This window comes from Asterias rubens, chromosome 6 (assembly GCF_902459465.1).
Source record: "Asterias rubens chromosome 6, eAstRub1.3, whole genome shotgun sequence".
NCBI classification, from domain to species: Eukaryota; Metazoa; Echinodermata; class Asteroidea; order Forcipulatida; family Asteriidae; genus Asterias; species Asterias rubens.
This window is the reverse complement of record NC_047067.1, coordinates 17,251,735-17,264,244: the sequence shown is the minus strand read 5'-3', so window position 1 is coordinate 17,264,244 and position 12,510 is coordinate 17,251,735. Positions and strand designations below refer to the sequence as shown.

At 37.8% G+C, this 12,510-nt stretch overlaps 2 protein-coding genes across 3 annotated transcripts in view; one reads left to right on the top strand and one right to left on the bottom strand.

Annotated features, from left to right (window-relative positions):
* Nucleotides 1-4,135, bottom strand: part of LOC117291727 (carnitine O-palmitoyltransferase 1, liver isoform-like) — a 61,612-nt gene extending 57,477 nt beyond the window's left edge. For both annotated transcript variants that reach the window (XM_033773593.1, XM_033773594.1), the window contains exon 1: nucleotides 4,041-4,135. The gene's annotated coding sequence lies outside the window, so the exon portion shown is untranslated. The remainder of the gene's footprint in view (nucleotides 1-4,040) is intronic.
* Nucleotides 4,136-4,182: 47 nt separating this feature from the next.
* Nucleotides 4,183-12,387, top strand: LOC117291728 (U6 snRNA-associated Sm-like protein LSm5). Its single transcript, XM_033773595.1, has 5 exons — nucleotides 4,183-4,286; nucleotides 8,158-8,253; nucleotides 9,212-9,239; nucleotides 10,392-10,464; nucleotides 11,017-12,387. Exons 1-5 carry the CDS (start codon nucleotides 4,238-4,240, stop codon nucleotides 11,047-11,049), a joined length of 279 nt encoding a protein of 92 aa, XP_033629486.1. The 5' UTR covers nucleotides 4,183-4,237; the 3' UTR covers nucleotides 11,050-12,387.
* The last annotated feature ends 123 nt before the right edge of the window (nucleotides 12,388-12,510 follow it).

Here is a 12,510-nt window from a genome sequence, read left to right as displayed (position 1 = left end):
TTTGTCAGCTTAAATCCTATCTGATTGATTACAGGAACTGTTTTGTCAGCAAAACCAATTCTGTAATGTTCCTTTAGTAAAGGTTGACCATTTCTGATATCAAACTTGTCCATTGTTTGACCTCAGCGACAGCAGTCTATGCAATGGACCTAACCACTACATACTACGGCTTCCTTCTCCTACAGTAAATTGAAGGACAGGAATGAATCAGGGTCCAATTTCATGGCTCTGCTTACCGTAAGCACAGAATCGGCGCTTGCAGAAGCAGGGAATTCTGTGCTTACGGCAAGCGTATTTCACGTGTTAGCGGCGAATTTTGGCTTCTGCGCGTGCGTACTTCACGTTACTAGGCATTCTACGCTTACAAGGCTAGCGCAGAAATTCGGCGCTTGCACGTAAGCGGGGAATCGCAATCGTTAGCGCAGAATTCGGCGGTAAGCAGAGCCATGAAATTGGGCCCAGATGAGATGGTGTAATTTTTACATTCACTTATAATGATTTCAATTTTCAGATGCAGGTTAGCGAATGGAGAGCTACAATGTACGTGTAACTTTTTTACGGCATACACGAATTTGGACACTTTGCAGTTTTCCATAAAGTACCTTCTGTCAAATCAGCAATGAACTTGAATTGCCAAACAGAATGCACACAGTGTATTTGCAGGTTTTAAACAAATCTTGTACAATAGAACAGGACAATAGAATTAGCATTTAGGATCAATTCAAAGTTCTAAGATCACATTTTCACGTTTTGTGATATGATAGAGAGGTCTCCAAAAATGTACTTCCACAAAAGGATCTAGTATAAATAACTGATATTTGACTCATCTGATAAATCAAATCAATGTTTATTGTTACTAAACAAAGAGTCTTATCAACATTCGACAGGCTGTATAAATATGAGTTTGATAATATTATGCGTCAGTTTGATTGAAGGGAAAATACTAATTTTATACAATTGAACAGAGTCAATTATTACATCTAAGCTTTCAAACGCTTTTCATAGACCAACTTGCCTGATCCAATGCAACGTGTCCCCTTAATTAAACTTTCTGACCACTGATGCTTGATTGTTTTGGTTTTAGGCTTTATAACTCCACTTTACTTTAACAAAAAACTTGCACCTAAATATCACACTATTTTCTTAATAAAGTGGGCATATAATTCCAAACCAGAAAACTGTCCCCAAAATCTTTCGGAAAATTCAATTACTTTTAAAGCCATTGGACACTTTCGGTAAACAGTATTGTCCAAGGCCCACACTCCGTGTATCACAACTTAAAATAACAAACTTGTGAAAATTTAGGCTCAATCAGTCATCGGAGTCCGGAGAGCACCCACCCTCGTTTCCGCACGTTTCACAATGTCATGACATGTGTTTAAAATTAATCCGTAATTCTTGATAATCAAGAATTGATAATTGTTTTTATGTTTCTCAAAAAGTAAAGCATTTCATGGAATGATATTTCAAGGGAAGTCTTTCACCATTACCTTCTGTAAATCCTGTAAATTATTTGTAAATCTGTGAACTTTTAATTTTTTTCTGTACTGAAAGTGTCCAATGGCTTTAAAACTTTTAAAACTGTTGTACCCTTTTGGGTATTTGTATCTGTCACACGTAAAAAAGGGCAAACTTCATCGATGAAAAAGTGCTACACACACATGTACATATACGGCGCTTTAGTTGCTCCAAATTACCTTATGTTGTTCAGGATCATGAGTTGTGATCATTTATTGTTTTGTTTTTCAACTTACGTGCACTTAAGATGAGAAAATTTTCGATTAACCTTTGCCTTCAGACAACCACCGCTAACGCGGCCGCATCCATTTTGTATTTTTTTCACATGACGATGTGTTCTCATTTTCACCTTAATTTCTCGTGAAAGGATGGTGACACAAGATTTATATTTCACACAAATGTTGTAGAGAAATAAGTGTTCCGATCGTGAGAAAGTTATAAACATTTAGGCTTTTAAAAGGTAAGAAAATTTGTCTCAAACTTTGTATTGTTTGTCAAATTTGTTTCAGATTGGTGTCAGGTTCATTTCATTTCGTTGATTACTGAAAATCTAAAACCAAATAAAGTCCAATAGGGGTATCATCATATGTGTTAGGGTCACCGCTACAAAATGAATCCATAAGTTTTGTTGTAAACGCGTGTGCATTTTATTAGCGCAAGCCCATTTCTTGGAGGCAGGTCCAGACTCCATTTTTATCCTTTTGAGTTTTCCATTTTCTGTTCTACTATTTGTCGTCAAGCCGTCGTCAACACAACCACTACGCAGATGGCAGTATTTGAGTAGTCTTGGCAGAAGACGTCAGTGAGCAAATTACAGGAAGGGATGTACATAAGTGTCAGTTTATAGTCGGTCGCGCGATTGAAATCTTGACGTGCAATCATAAAAAGACACAGTTTTTAGGCCTCAGTCTTAGGATTGCGCGCAAGATTTCCCTCGCGCAACCATCACGCGACCGACTATAGTATAAACCGGCCTTTACATATGAGCAACACAACCTCGTCCCCAGGATGTGTCGAGCGGTTACAAGGGTGCTTGTCGAGATGGTTTAAAAAGTAAACTATGGGGACGAGGTTGATATTCACGGTAACGATCATTAGCGTATTGAGCTAAGACTATTCCATGTGCAGGAAAGCGCCCTCTGTTTTCCATCCTGTGCAAGCTAAGTGAAAAGCAAGATGTCGGCCGACGGCTTTGCTGATTGAGATTTTTCGCAAGGGAAAAACTCAATTATAGAACTGAAATGTAACCTCAAACTTATGAAAATTTTCTGTAGCAAATATTTTCAGTTCTCTGCCTCTTTTGTGGATTTTAATTTAATATTGGAGGAGTAAACGGCAAGTTGACAGTAAGAGCTTAGTTGACAGCACCAAGCGAATTGACGGCAGGTTGACGGCAAGTATTACAGCCCCTCCATTTTAAACTGCGTGTTAGCGATTATGCCATGGTTACGTGGTTAAACTTTAAGATTAAATATTTTTGCTGGTCCCACAGAACATCCTCAACTGAGAATCAATAATTAAACTTGAAGCACATCATCAATTTTTTTTTTTTTTTTGGTGTTAAATCATGGTTTTATTATCAAGGGAACAGCAAAGGACACCAAACAAACAAAAATACTCAAGAGTGACATCAGATTAACACTCATGACTCATGTTTAAAATTTATTTATTTATCTATTTTGAAACTTATCGTGCAGTATTGGATCGACCAATTTTGTTGCCAAGTGCTTTAAGTCCCTGGTTTTAACAAATGTTGAAATTTATAAATTTGAATTACATGAAGACACCCCTCCCCCCCACCCCATAAAAAAAATTTAAACGAGCATAACTTTGTAAATAATGAACCTATGGCAGTATTTTTGTTACTATCAACTTACATAAGACAAACTTTCCATTAATACCAATTGTGTGTATGTACTATGTGCGCTAAACAAAAATTGATTCAAATATATGACAGACACCCTCCCCCCAAAAAGCAACGTTTAAACGAGCTACGAGCATAACTTTGTTAATAATGAACCTATGGCAATCCTTTTTTTACTATCAAATTACTCATGGGACAAGCTTTCCATTGATATCAATTTTGATGAGGTGCTCTGGAAAAACCTCAAAAGTGCCGGATTCCCTACTGATCTGTTCTTCTGCTGGACTTGAAGATTCAATTGACAATTCAGATAATTAAAATGATAATAGATAAGCGGTAGCCTCTTAAGTGTATACCCTGACTGAACTTAGTGCAATGAGTACAGAGGTCACACCCACAGCAACAATCTATGTTTTCATTGATACATTTTTTCTAGTTAGTTTATCACAGCAGTGCAGTAAACCAGTGACGTTGTCGCTGTTGGGTTAAAAAAAAACTGTTTTCATGAAATTGTTTTCGACAATACACTATACCCAAAGCTATTTTACTAATAAAGACAGAAACTTCAAACCAGCATGCATAGTCAGTTCAAATTTGATTTGTGTAATTTGGTTTAATACGGAAAACATAATCGCATAAAAAGAGGAAGTTTTCTTACCGGAATTCTCAGCATTCACGAACAAGCACACACTACGTTATCGGTTTCAGTGATAGCTCCCTAGCCGCGTTTTCAGCCTGATGCGATTCGGGCAGAACTCTATGGTTTCGGCGGGTCGGTGTAGACGGAAAAGGAGACCGTATATGCATAGCGCCACCAAGCGATTGAGTTTTTTTGGGTGAGCTCGCAAAATCAAAATGGCAGCCGCCACAACAACCACGAATCAATCGCAACTCTTGCCGCTTGGTAAGTTTTTGTTTTGTTTTTGCCTAACCATCGAAGGCCTAACATATTTTAAGGAAAAATGTCCGTATCCCGCCACCACTTTTTCATTCTATTAATGAAATAATGTAGGGACAACTTTCCGTATGCTTACCCGTAGGGCGTAGGGCGCCATGAACTCGGGTCAACTCGTACCCAAGTCAACTCGTACCCAAGTCAATTCGTACCTAAGTCAACTCGTACCCGAGTCAACTCATACCCGAGTCAACTCGTACCCAAGTCAACTCGTACCCAAAGAAATTTTTACAATTTGTTTTTGTTTCAACTCGTGGATAACTTTCCGTATGGCACCACCACTTTTTCACTCATTTTTACAAAAAGGGATATATCAATCAGGTAAAAATAAGTTCCTATATTTTATATCGAATGAAAAAGTGGTGGCGCCATACGGACACTTTTCCCAACTCGTACTGATAAATATTGTATTGTAGTTTGATTTATTCTTTTATATTGTAACTTTTAATAGCCCACCTTCCTTGTTGAGCTGTTAATGGCTCTGCTTTTAACATCGGTCTCATCACTGTCACCATTACAGCCCACCTTCGATACATGTCCTTAACGCTAAGAGTATGTCACGGTAAATGTAATTTGTGTTCACGTTTTTTTTGACCAATTTTCAAATCATCACATCTGGACAAAGTCATCATTTAGTAAGCCCTGTTTCTTATGTGTCATAGTAATTCCACAAATGTAAGGAATAAAATGAAGTATGTTGGAGAAGTATTGGACTTTTTTTAAGTGGGAGAAATTTGCAATCAAACTACCTCGCATTTTGCGACCTTTGAAAAACTTAGCGTTTAAGACATGTATCGAAGGTGGGCTGTAATGGTGACAGTGATGAGACCGATGTTAAAAGCGGAGCCATTAACACTACAGCTCAACAAGGTAGGCTAATGTTAATCATACATTTAGCTATTCATTATTGCAATGATTTTGTTTTCTTGGTTTTTTTGTTGCACTGCAGGTAACGAACAGATATATGCAATGGCCTAATCTTAGGCCCTACGGTGGGGAAAATTATCAGAACTAAAGAACTTTTTTTAATATAGGCATGGAGCAATAAACTAGTTTATTGCTTCATAAAATAGGCTTGTTTTAGTGAATTTTTTGTTTTTTGTTTATTCGGAAAAAGATAATCAGAACTTACGCAAAGTGTTTGGTTGGAAAAAGTGGAACAGTACATGTATATTTGTTAAAATTTACTTGTTTGAATCGGAAAACGATAATCAGAACATAACGCAAATGAATGAATTTAATTAGTGTTTAGCATGAAATTTTCTTTTGGGAACACTTTAAAAGGAAAAACACCCAGGTAAACATGAACGTTTGCGTTTTATACATCAAATATTTTTTCATTGAAAAAAATTGGTTTCATATGAACATGGTGATATGAAGAATTAGTGTGCATCTGATCTGCTCAACGCCTTTCACGGCGACCCGTCAACACGGGAAATTAAAAGAAACCACAATGGATCTGAATGAATATCCTAGTGAAAAAAGCAGAAATAAGATGAACAAACATTATTAAAAACGAAATTCCTGAGATTAATATTAATAAAAGTGAGCTCCATATGATGGTAGAACATCGTTTTTATTTCCTATCGCTTACAAAATCACGCCGCACGGAAATTCTCCGTTTCGCCATACAATGTATGTTGTAGGGTACGAGTTGACTTGGGTACGAGTTGACCTGGGTACGAGTTGACCTGGGTATGAGTTGACTTAGGTACGAGTTGACTTGGGTACAATATTTTGGGTACGAGTTGACTTGGGTACAAGTTGACTTGGGTACGAGTTGACCTGTTTCGGGGCTCCATCACTCACTTTTTTTCCACAGTTACAGTCATTTAAAAAAAAAAAAGGGATATCTCATTAGCACTCTGGGAGTAACTATAGCCCTGGTAGGACGTCAGTCATTGCCACTGAACTGACGTCCTGGGTATAAAAAGCTTCTTTACAATGCAAACAAAAATTTGACTGAGCTAAGTAAAAGAAATTCTTTATTTTTTTACCTGATTTGACTTTGAGAAGTTGAAATTCCATTCATATATTCTTAGTAGTGTCTCTTAATACATTTTCAATAAGTTCACAGCTAACACATATATATATCCATGGAAGAAATTATTGCCGAAAATAAGCCGAAGTTCTGTACTGGCAATGTGTGATCATCATGTACCAAGTGATAGTGTGAGTTAAAGTATGCATGGCTTTGAGTATAGTGCCACAATACTGGCATACGTCGGGTGTACTTCTAGAGCCTTCTAGAAACTATAAGGCTCCCCTGTGAGCCTTATAGGGGTCTCATATTGAGGGCCTCCTTAACGCTATACGTTTTTCAAATCAGCGTTGATGGGTGAAAGTTTTACGACCGTTAGCCAGCCAGAACTTAAGTTTCTTGTGTGCTGTACACCTAAAGCTTCCCCCCCCTACTCAATATACATTCATAATGCTTGTATTTCCTTTTTGTTGAGTGAAATTAAAAAACATCGTTAAAAAGTACAATTTTCTGCTCAGTACTAACTGTTGCTTTTCTGCCGCATCGCACGCCTTTTGCCTTCTCATTATGCAGCCTACTACATGTAGATCGACGGACTGCCGAGCCGCGGTCGAGTCGGACTAAACCATTCTGTGGGAGGGGTGTTACAAACCCGTGCGTGGGCGCTTTATGCGTGAACGGTGGGTACTATTGTAAACAAACAGCGCACTCACTGCCACATGGGTTTGTAACACCCCTTTCACAGATCGGTTTAGTCCAACTCAGTCGTGGCTTGGCAGTTCGGCGAGTAGGTTGGTGTACTGCGCTTGGTGGTCGAGTGATCAAAAGATAAAGCGTTGAGCATTATTGAGAAGTCAAAAAACAATGCGTGATCTTGGAATTCCAACTACAAGGAACATGTGAGTGAAGGTTCAGCTTTCTGAGTTGATTTCTTTTCTGCAATGGTACAGGACCTTTATACACTGGCTCTGTCGCTTTGCCTGCAATGGAGGAGTCCAACCTGGACTAGGAGTAACTATAGAAAACAGGGCCATAATTCACTCCACACAGCTACCTCTATATATTCCCCATTGAAAAAGAATCCAGAAAACATGGCCATAGTGGAGTGGAGTTGCTTTCTATAATTGAACCTCATTCTGTGTCTCAATCTCATTCTCATTGAGAACACCTGTTTCAGATAGCCGCGCCAAACCATGGAGCTACATAGACTTGATTCAAGTCTTAGATCGCGGTTATTTTTCTGCATCTAAGCCACGAAAACGCCCCCACATTATTAGTACTCACCGTTACTTCCAATCTTTATGATGAAGAAAGATCACAAGAGGGCGCTGTTTGTAGCGGCTATCAGGATGACTAAACAGTCACGATTGAAGACTTGGAACCAAGTCTTGGAGCTATATAGCTCCATGGCCGAACCAAATAGTTTAAGAGCGACTCTAGGTTGACCCCCCAAAAAAAAAAAATTGAGACAGGCAAACTTAACATAACATTTACATTGGCTCGGCTCATAAACACCCCCCCCAAAAAAAAAAAATAATAATAATAAATTGAGACAGGCAAACTTAACATAGCATCATTTACATTGGCTCGGCTCATAAACAAGTTTGACCAAGGTGCTCCAAAGTCCCGCCTCCAGTTTCTCCTCCCATGCTCCTCCTAACTGTTTTAGACATCAAACTTTTCATGTACTTAATACAGAATTTGGTTCGGCACGACTGAATTGGGGGTTAATTAGAAAAACTATATTCATACGGACACTTATCCCGGAACTTCTGTTTAAAAAAATACTATATAGTAACAATATGTATCATACATTATTTTTTCTTTGGAATCCTTTAGAGCTGGTTGATAAATGCATTGGATCCAGAATACACATCGTGATGAAGAGTGACAAGGAGATTGTCGGTACTCTCCTTGGATTTGATGACTTTGTCAGTATCCTTTATGTGCTTCTAGACACTATTACAAAGAACTGTTATTCTTAACTATTGAATTTATATTGAGTTTTCGTGCTTTGGCAGAACTTTAAAACTTTCCATCAGTTACTAATTTAAGAGTTCAAGTCACCTGGAAGTGGTACTTTCTCAAAATAAAGCTTTTGTCACTGATAATGTGTTTTGATGAGTGGAATGTGAATAAATAGGTTCTAAAAAGTTAGTTCTTATCTTACTTAGAAATTTAAAAGTAGGTCACGACCCGAGAGGGCGCTGTTCCTGACGTCGATCGAGGCGCGATATTTAAAGAGAAAATGCTGCACAGTGCTGAAAAAGACGTCGGACCGGACCACTGCATCCAGCAGCAATACACTTAATCGGCATTGCCGGAAAAATGCAAGAAAACCAGTTTTTCAAAACATACAAACTCAATGACTTTGACTTGCATGTACTTTGCAAGTGTGTTTACTCTATGCATCAAGGCAAAGTCTGCCTCGATTGACGTCACAAAACGGGTAGGCGGAGTAAACCCCCAAACAACTTTAACTTTTTTTTAAACATATAAATCGTGACAAACAATTACTACAAAAAATGTTTTATTGTTACTAAACATATCCTCTTATGTTTGAAAAAATAAAATTATATTTCCAGGGGATTTTAAACTGTGCATGATGGAAGTACATGTACCTGTAACTGTAAAGAGAAGTTCGCTGTAACACCATGTGTGTGAATATCTTAGTCTGAGTAGTGTAGGTTCACAAAGACAAAGATATTCACTCACATGGTGTTATAGCAAATCTCTCTCAGTAATTTGAGAGAAAAAATATTTTGTTTGAAAACTTCTTTAGTCTCAGGTGGTGCATAAAACTAATTTTGAAATGTAACTTATAGGCAGTGTAAAGTTGTCTTCGTTTGCTGATAATTTTATCCCACAAAATTCTTTAACTGAAGTTTCCCAGACATGGTCTTGGAAGATGTTGTTGAATTGTAAGTATGCTATTTCATTTCCTTATTGTTTAAAGGCAGAGACACTATTGGTAATTACTCAAAATAATAATTATTAGCTTATAACCTTTCTTGGTGATGAGTAATGGGGAGAGGTTGATGGTATAAAACATTGTGAGAAACGGCTCCCTCTGAAGTGCCATAGCTTTCAAGAAAGAAGTTATTTTCCACGAGTTTGATTTCGAAACCTCACATTTATAATTTGAGGTCTCGAAGTCAAGCATCTGAAAGCACACAACTTCGTGTGACAAGGGTGTTTTTTCTTTCATCATTATCTCGCAAATTGGTTGACCAACTGAGCTCAAATTTTCATAGGTTTGTATTTTATGCATATGTTGAGATACACCAACTGTGAAGACTAGTCTTGGACAATTACCAATAGTGTCCACTGTATTTAATATATAATGTCTTCACATACATGTCTTTACAAAAGGGAATGGTGTGCCTTTTATAATAACAATAACACATGAACATGTATTCAGTTTTTATATAGCACTTTATACACCATGTCTCAAAGCGCTTCCAACATTATTACCCTGATCACTGGGCCATTTCATTCCTTAAACCATCTCAGCTCCCTGGGGAGTATACAGCCTGTGCCGCCAAATATGTAGCGCACTAAGCTAAACCAACCACAAGAACCGTCTCTGATTTCACAGGTACCATTTAGCTTGAGTTTGGTGCCCGTTCGGCCACGACACCCCATTTTAACCACTGAAGAGAAGCATGAGCATAATATAATAATAATATAACAGCGGTACCCGCTGCCAAAACATAGGATTCGAACTGCCTCTAGCTGCTGGGCAACCTCGGTGGCCTAGTTGGTAAGACACTGCTCTATATGCAAGGGTCGTGGGTTTGAACCCCTCCCGAGTAACATGCCTGTGATATTTTTTTCACAGGACTCGGCGAAGAACTGAGTATGAAGTGCTAACACACATCGGTGTATGGGTAAAAAACCAAAATTAATATAATGCTAAATAAAAAAACGGTAATGGGTATTTGTAATGCGCCAAATCAATCTAAACGGATGTTCAAGGCCAGCAGAGACAGTGTAAACAAAACAATATATGTACATGGTGTACATATCAAGATTATTCTGATGTAAACTTGTATAGAATATTTCCATTTCAGTGAGTTGACAGCTGAGGGGAGGAGAGTAACCAAACTAGACCAGATTCTTCTGAATGGAAATAACATCACCATGGTGAGTGCAATAACAAACTGCTCCTGCTTTGAGTGGCTTTAAAGGCAATTTGGACACCTTTGGTAATTGTCAATGACCAAAAATGAATAGAAACACAATGCCTTGGATCAGTCGAGTTGGTCTTTGAAAAGCGTTTGTTATAAAATGCATATGGGTAGAAAGATGTTTTTAAAGTAGAATACAAAGATCCACACAAACATGCCTCGAAATTGCACGGTTTTCCTTTTACCTCGTCGACTAACACGGTCGGCCATTAATGGGACTCTCATAAATGACTGACCATGTTAGTTCCACAGTAAAAGGAAAACCACTTAATTTCGAGGCAAATTTGTGTTGATCCTTGTAATCTACTTTTAAAACATCTTTCCAACCATATGCATTTTATATAAAAAACGGTTACAAACGCTTTTTATAGACCAACTCGTCTGATCCAAGGCAACGTGTTCCTTTAACTTGGTGTATCCCAACATATGCATAAAATAAACAAATCTGTGAAAATTTGAACTCGATTAGTCATCCCGTATTCATTGTTCTTTGATTTTTCGCTCACAGTTAATCCCTGGAAGTGAAGGCCCAGAAGTATAGCAACTGTTGGTGAAGGGGGTTGGACCAACCCGGTTGGTTAGGGGTGAATAAAGTAGCGAGCTGAGTGGGTGAGACGCTTCTACTAGAGTTTCTACTTCATTTCCAGTGGTGTGCTTACAGGTTAATTGAACTGTTATTCATTTCTCACTCTGGCTTTTATTGTAAACTGCACACAGGAGGTGGGTCCAAGCACACCTCATAAAACAAAATGAAATAACCTGTCTGCTGCCCTCTAGTGTCAGCAAGGCTCCCATTGGCCGTTTACTCTCAACATGCCTTCACCACGTGATTGTCCATTTCAAACTAAGAGTATAAGTGATTCAGTTCCAACTACTACATGTACATGTAGTCTGAATCAGTCGAGCTGTGTGTTCTCGTTGGAATTCAGTACCACAACCAAACAAGCCTTACCTTGCATATTGTAAATTGCAGTTGAAGATTCAATAAACCCACTATTCTACTTGAGGGGCAGTGACCCTATAACCCAAAAAGTCCTGCAATCTAATATTGTTCCAAACTTACACTTTTAAAGATTTACTGACACTAAGTGAAGTCTTAACCTTCTTTTGTAAGTTCAGCAAATATTGATAAGAAAGAAGTTATTCGGTCAAGTAAAACTTCTAAGTAACTCGATCTTGTGGACGTTTTTTTGAACTTAAACCCATGCAGTTGTGTATCAAATGTTATCATTGTTGCTGTATAAAAAAAATTCTTTATAATATTTTTGAGAAGGCAGGCCCAATTAGGCCCAAATTAAGAGACTCATTTCAAACAATGTGTACCCATAGACTTGGCTGACACAATTTTATTTGTCCATGGTTGTGGTTGTGGTTGAGACAATAGTCTCAATTGCTTGACATGCAAGAGGGGAGTGTAGACTTTTCATCAGTAAAGGGCATCCAGTGAGGTAAATGTCAATTTATACTAAAACACATAGATTTTTCACCCATTTCATCAATACCACGCACAAGACCAGTTGTGTCAAGGGATAAAGGTCTGGAAGATCATGTTTAATTCTTTAAAAACATTCAATTATCTGATTATTTCTCATGTTTTGTTTGTGTATGGTTAACGTAACCAGGTTACAATTTTGATTTCCAATGCCAAAATAGAAGCAAGATTTTGTTAGGAAGAAACGTTTTATTTTGGAAATACATGTCAATTAATTCTGAATACTTTCGCTAATCTGTTCTTGTTCAAAGCTTGACGGAACATGAGTAATTTTTTTAAGTTTTAAAGCATGTATACTTTGTGTTAATCAAGTGTAGTTTGTGATTACATTATGACTGTAGACCTTTTTATATATTAAAGAAAACTTTCTTTAGGAAAACAAAAACATACTATGTTCTCAAATATGTGATCTTTATTATTGCAATTTCACCCACCACAGGACGTCTGTGGTAATTGTCAAAAACCAGTATTCTCACTTGGGCATTAAAATGATTTGTGTTAAAGACAGTG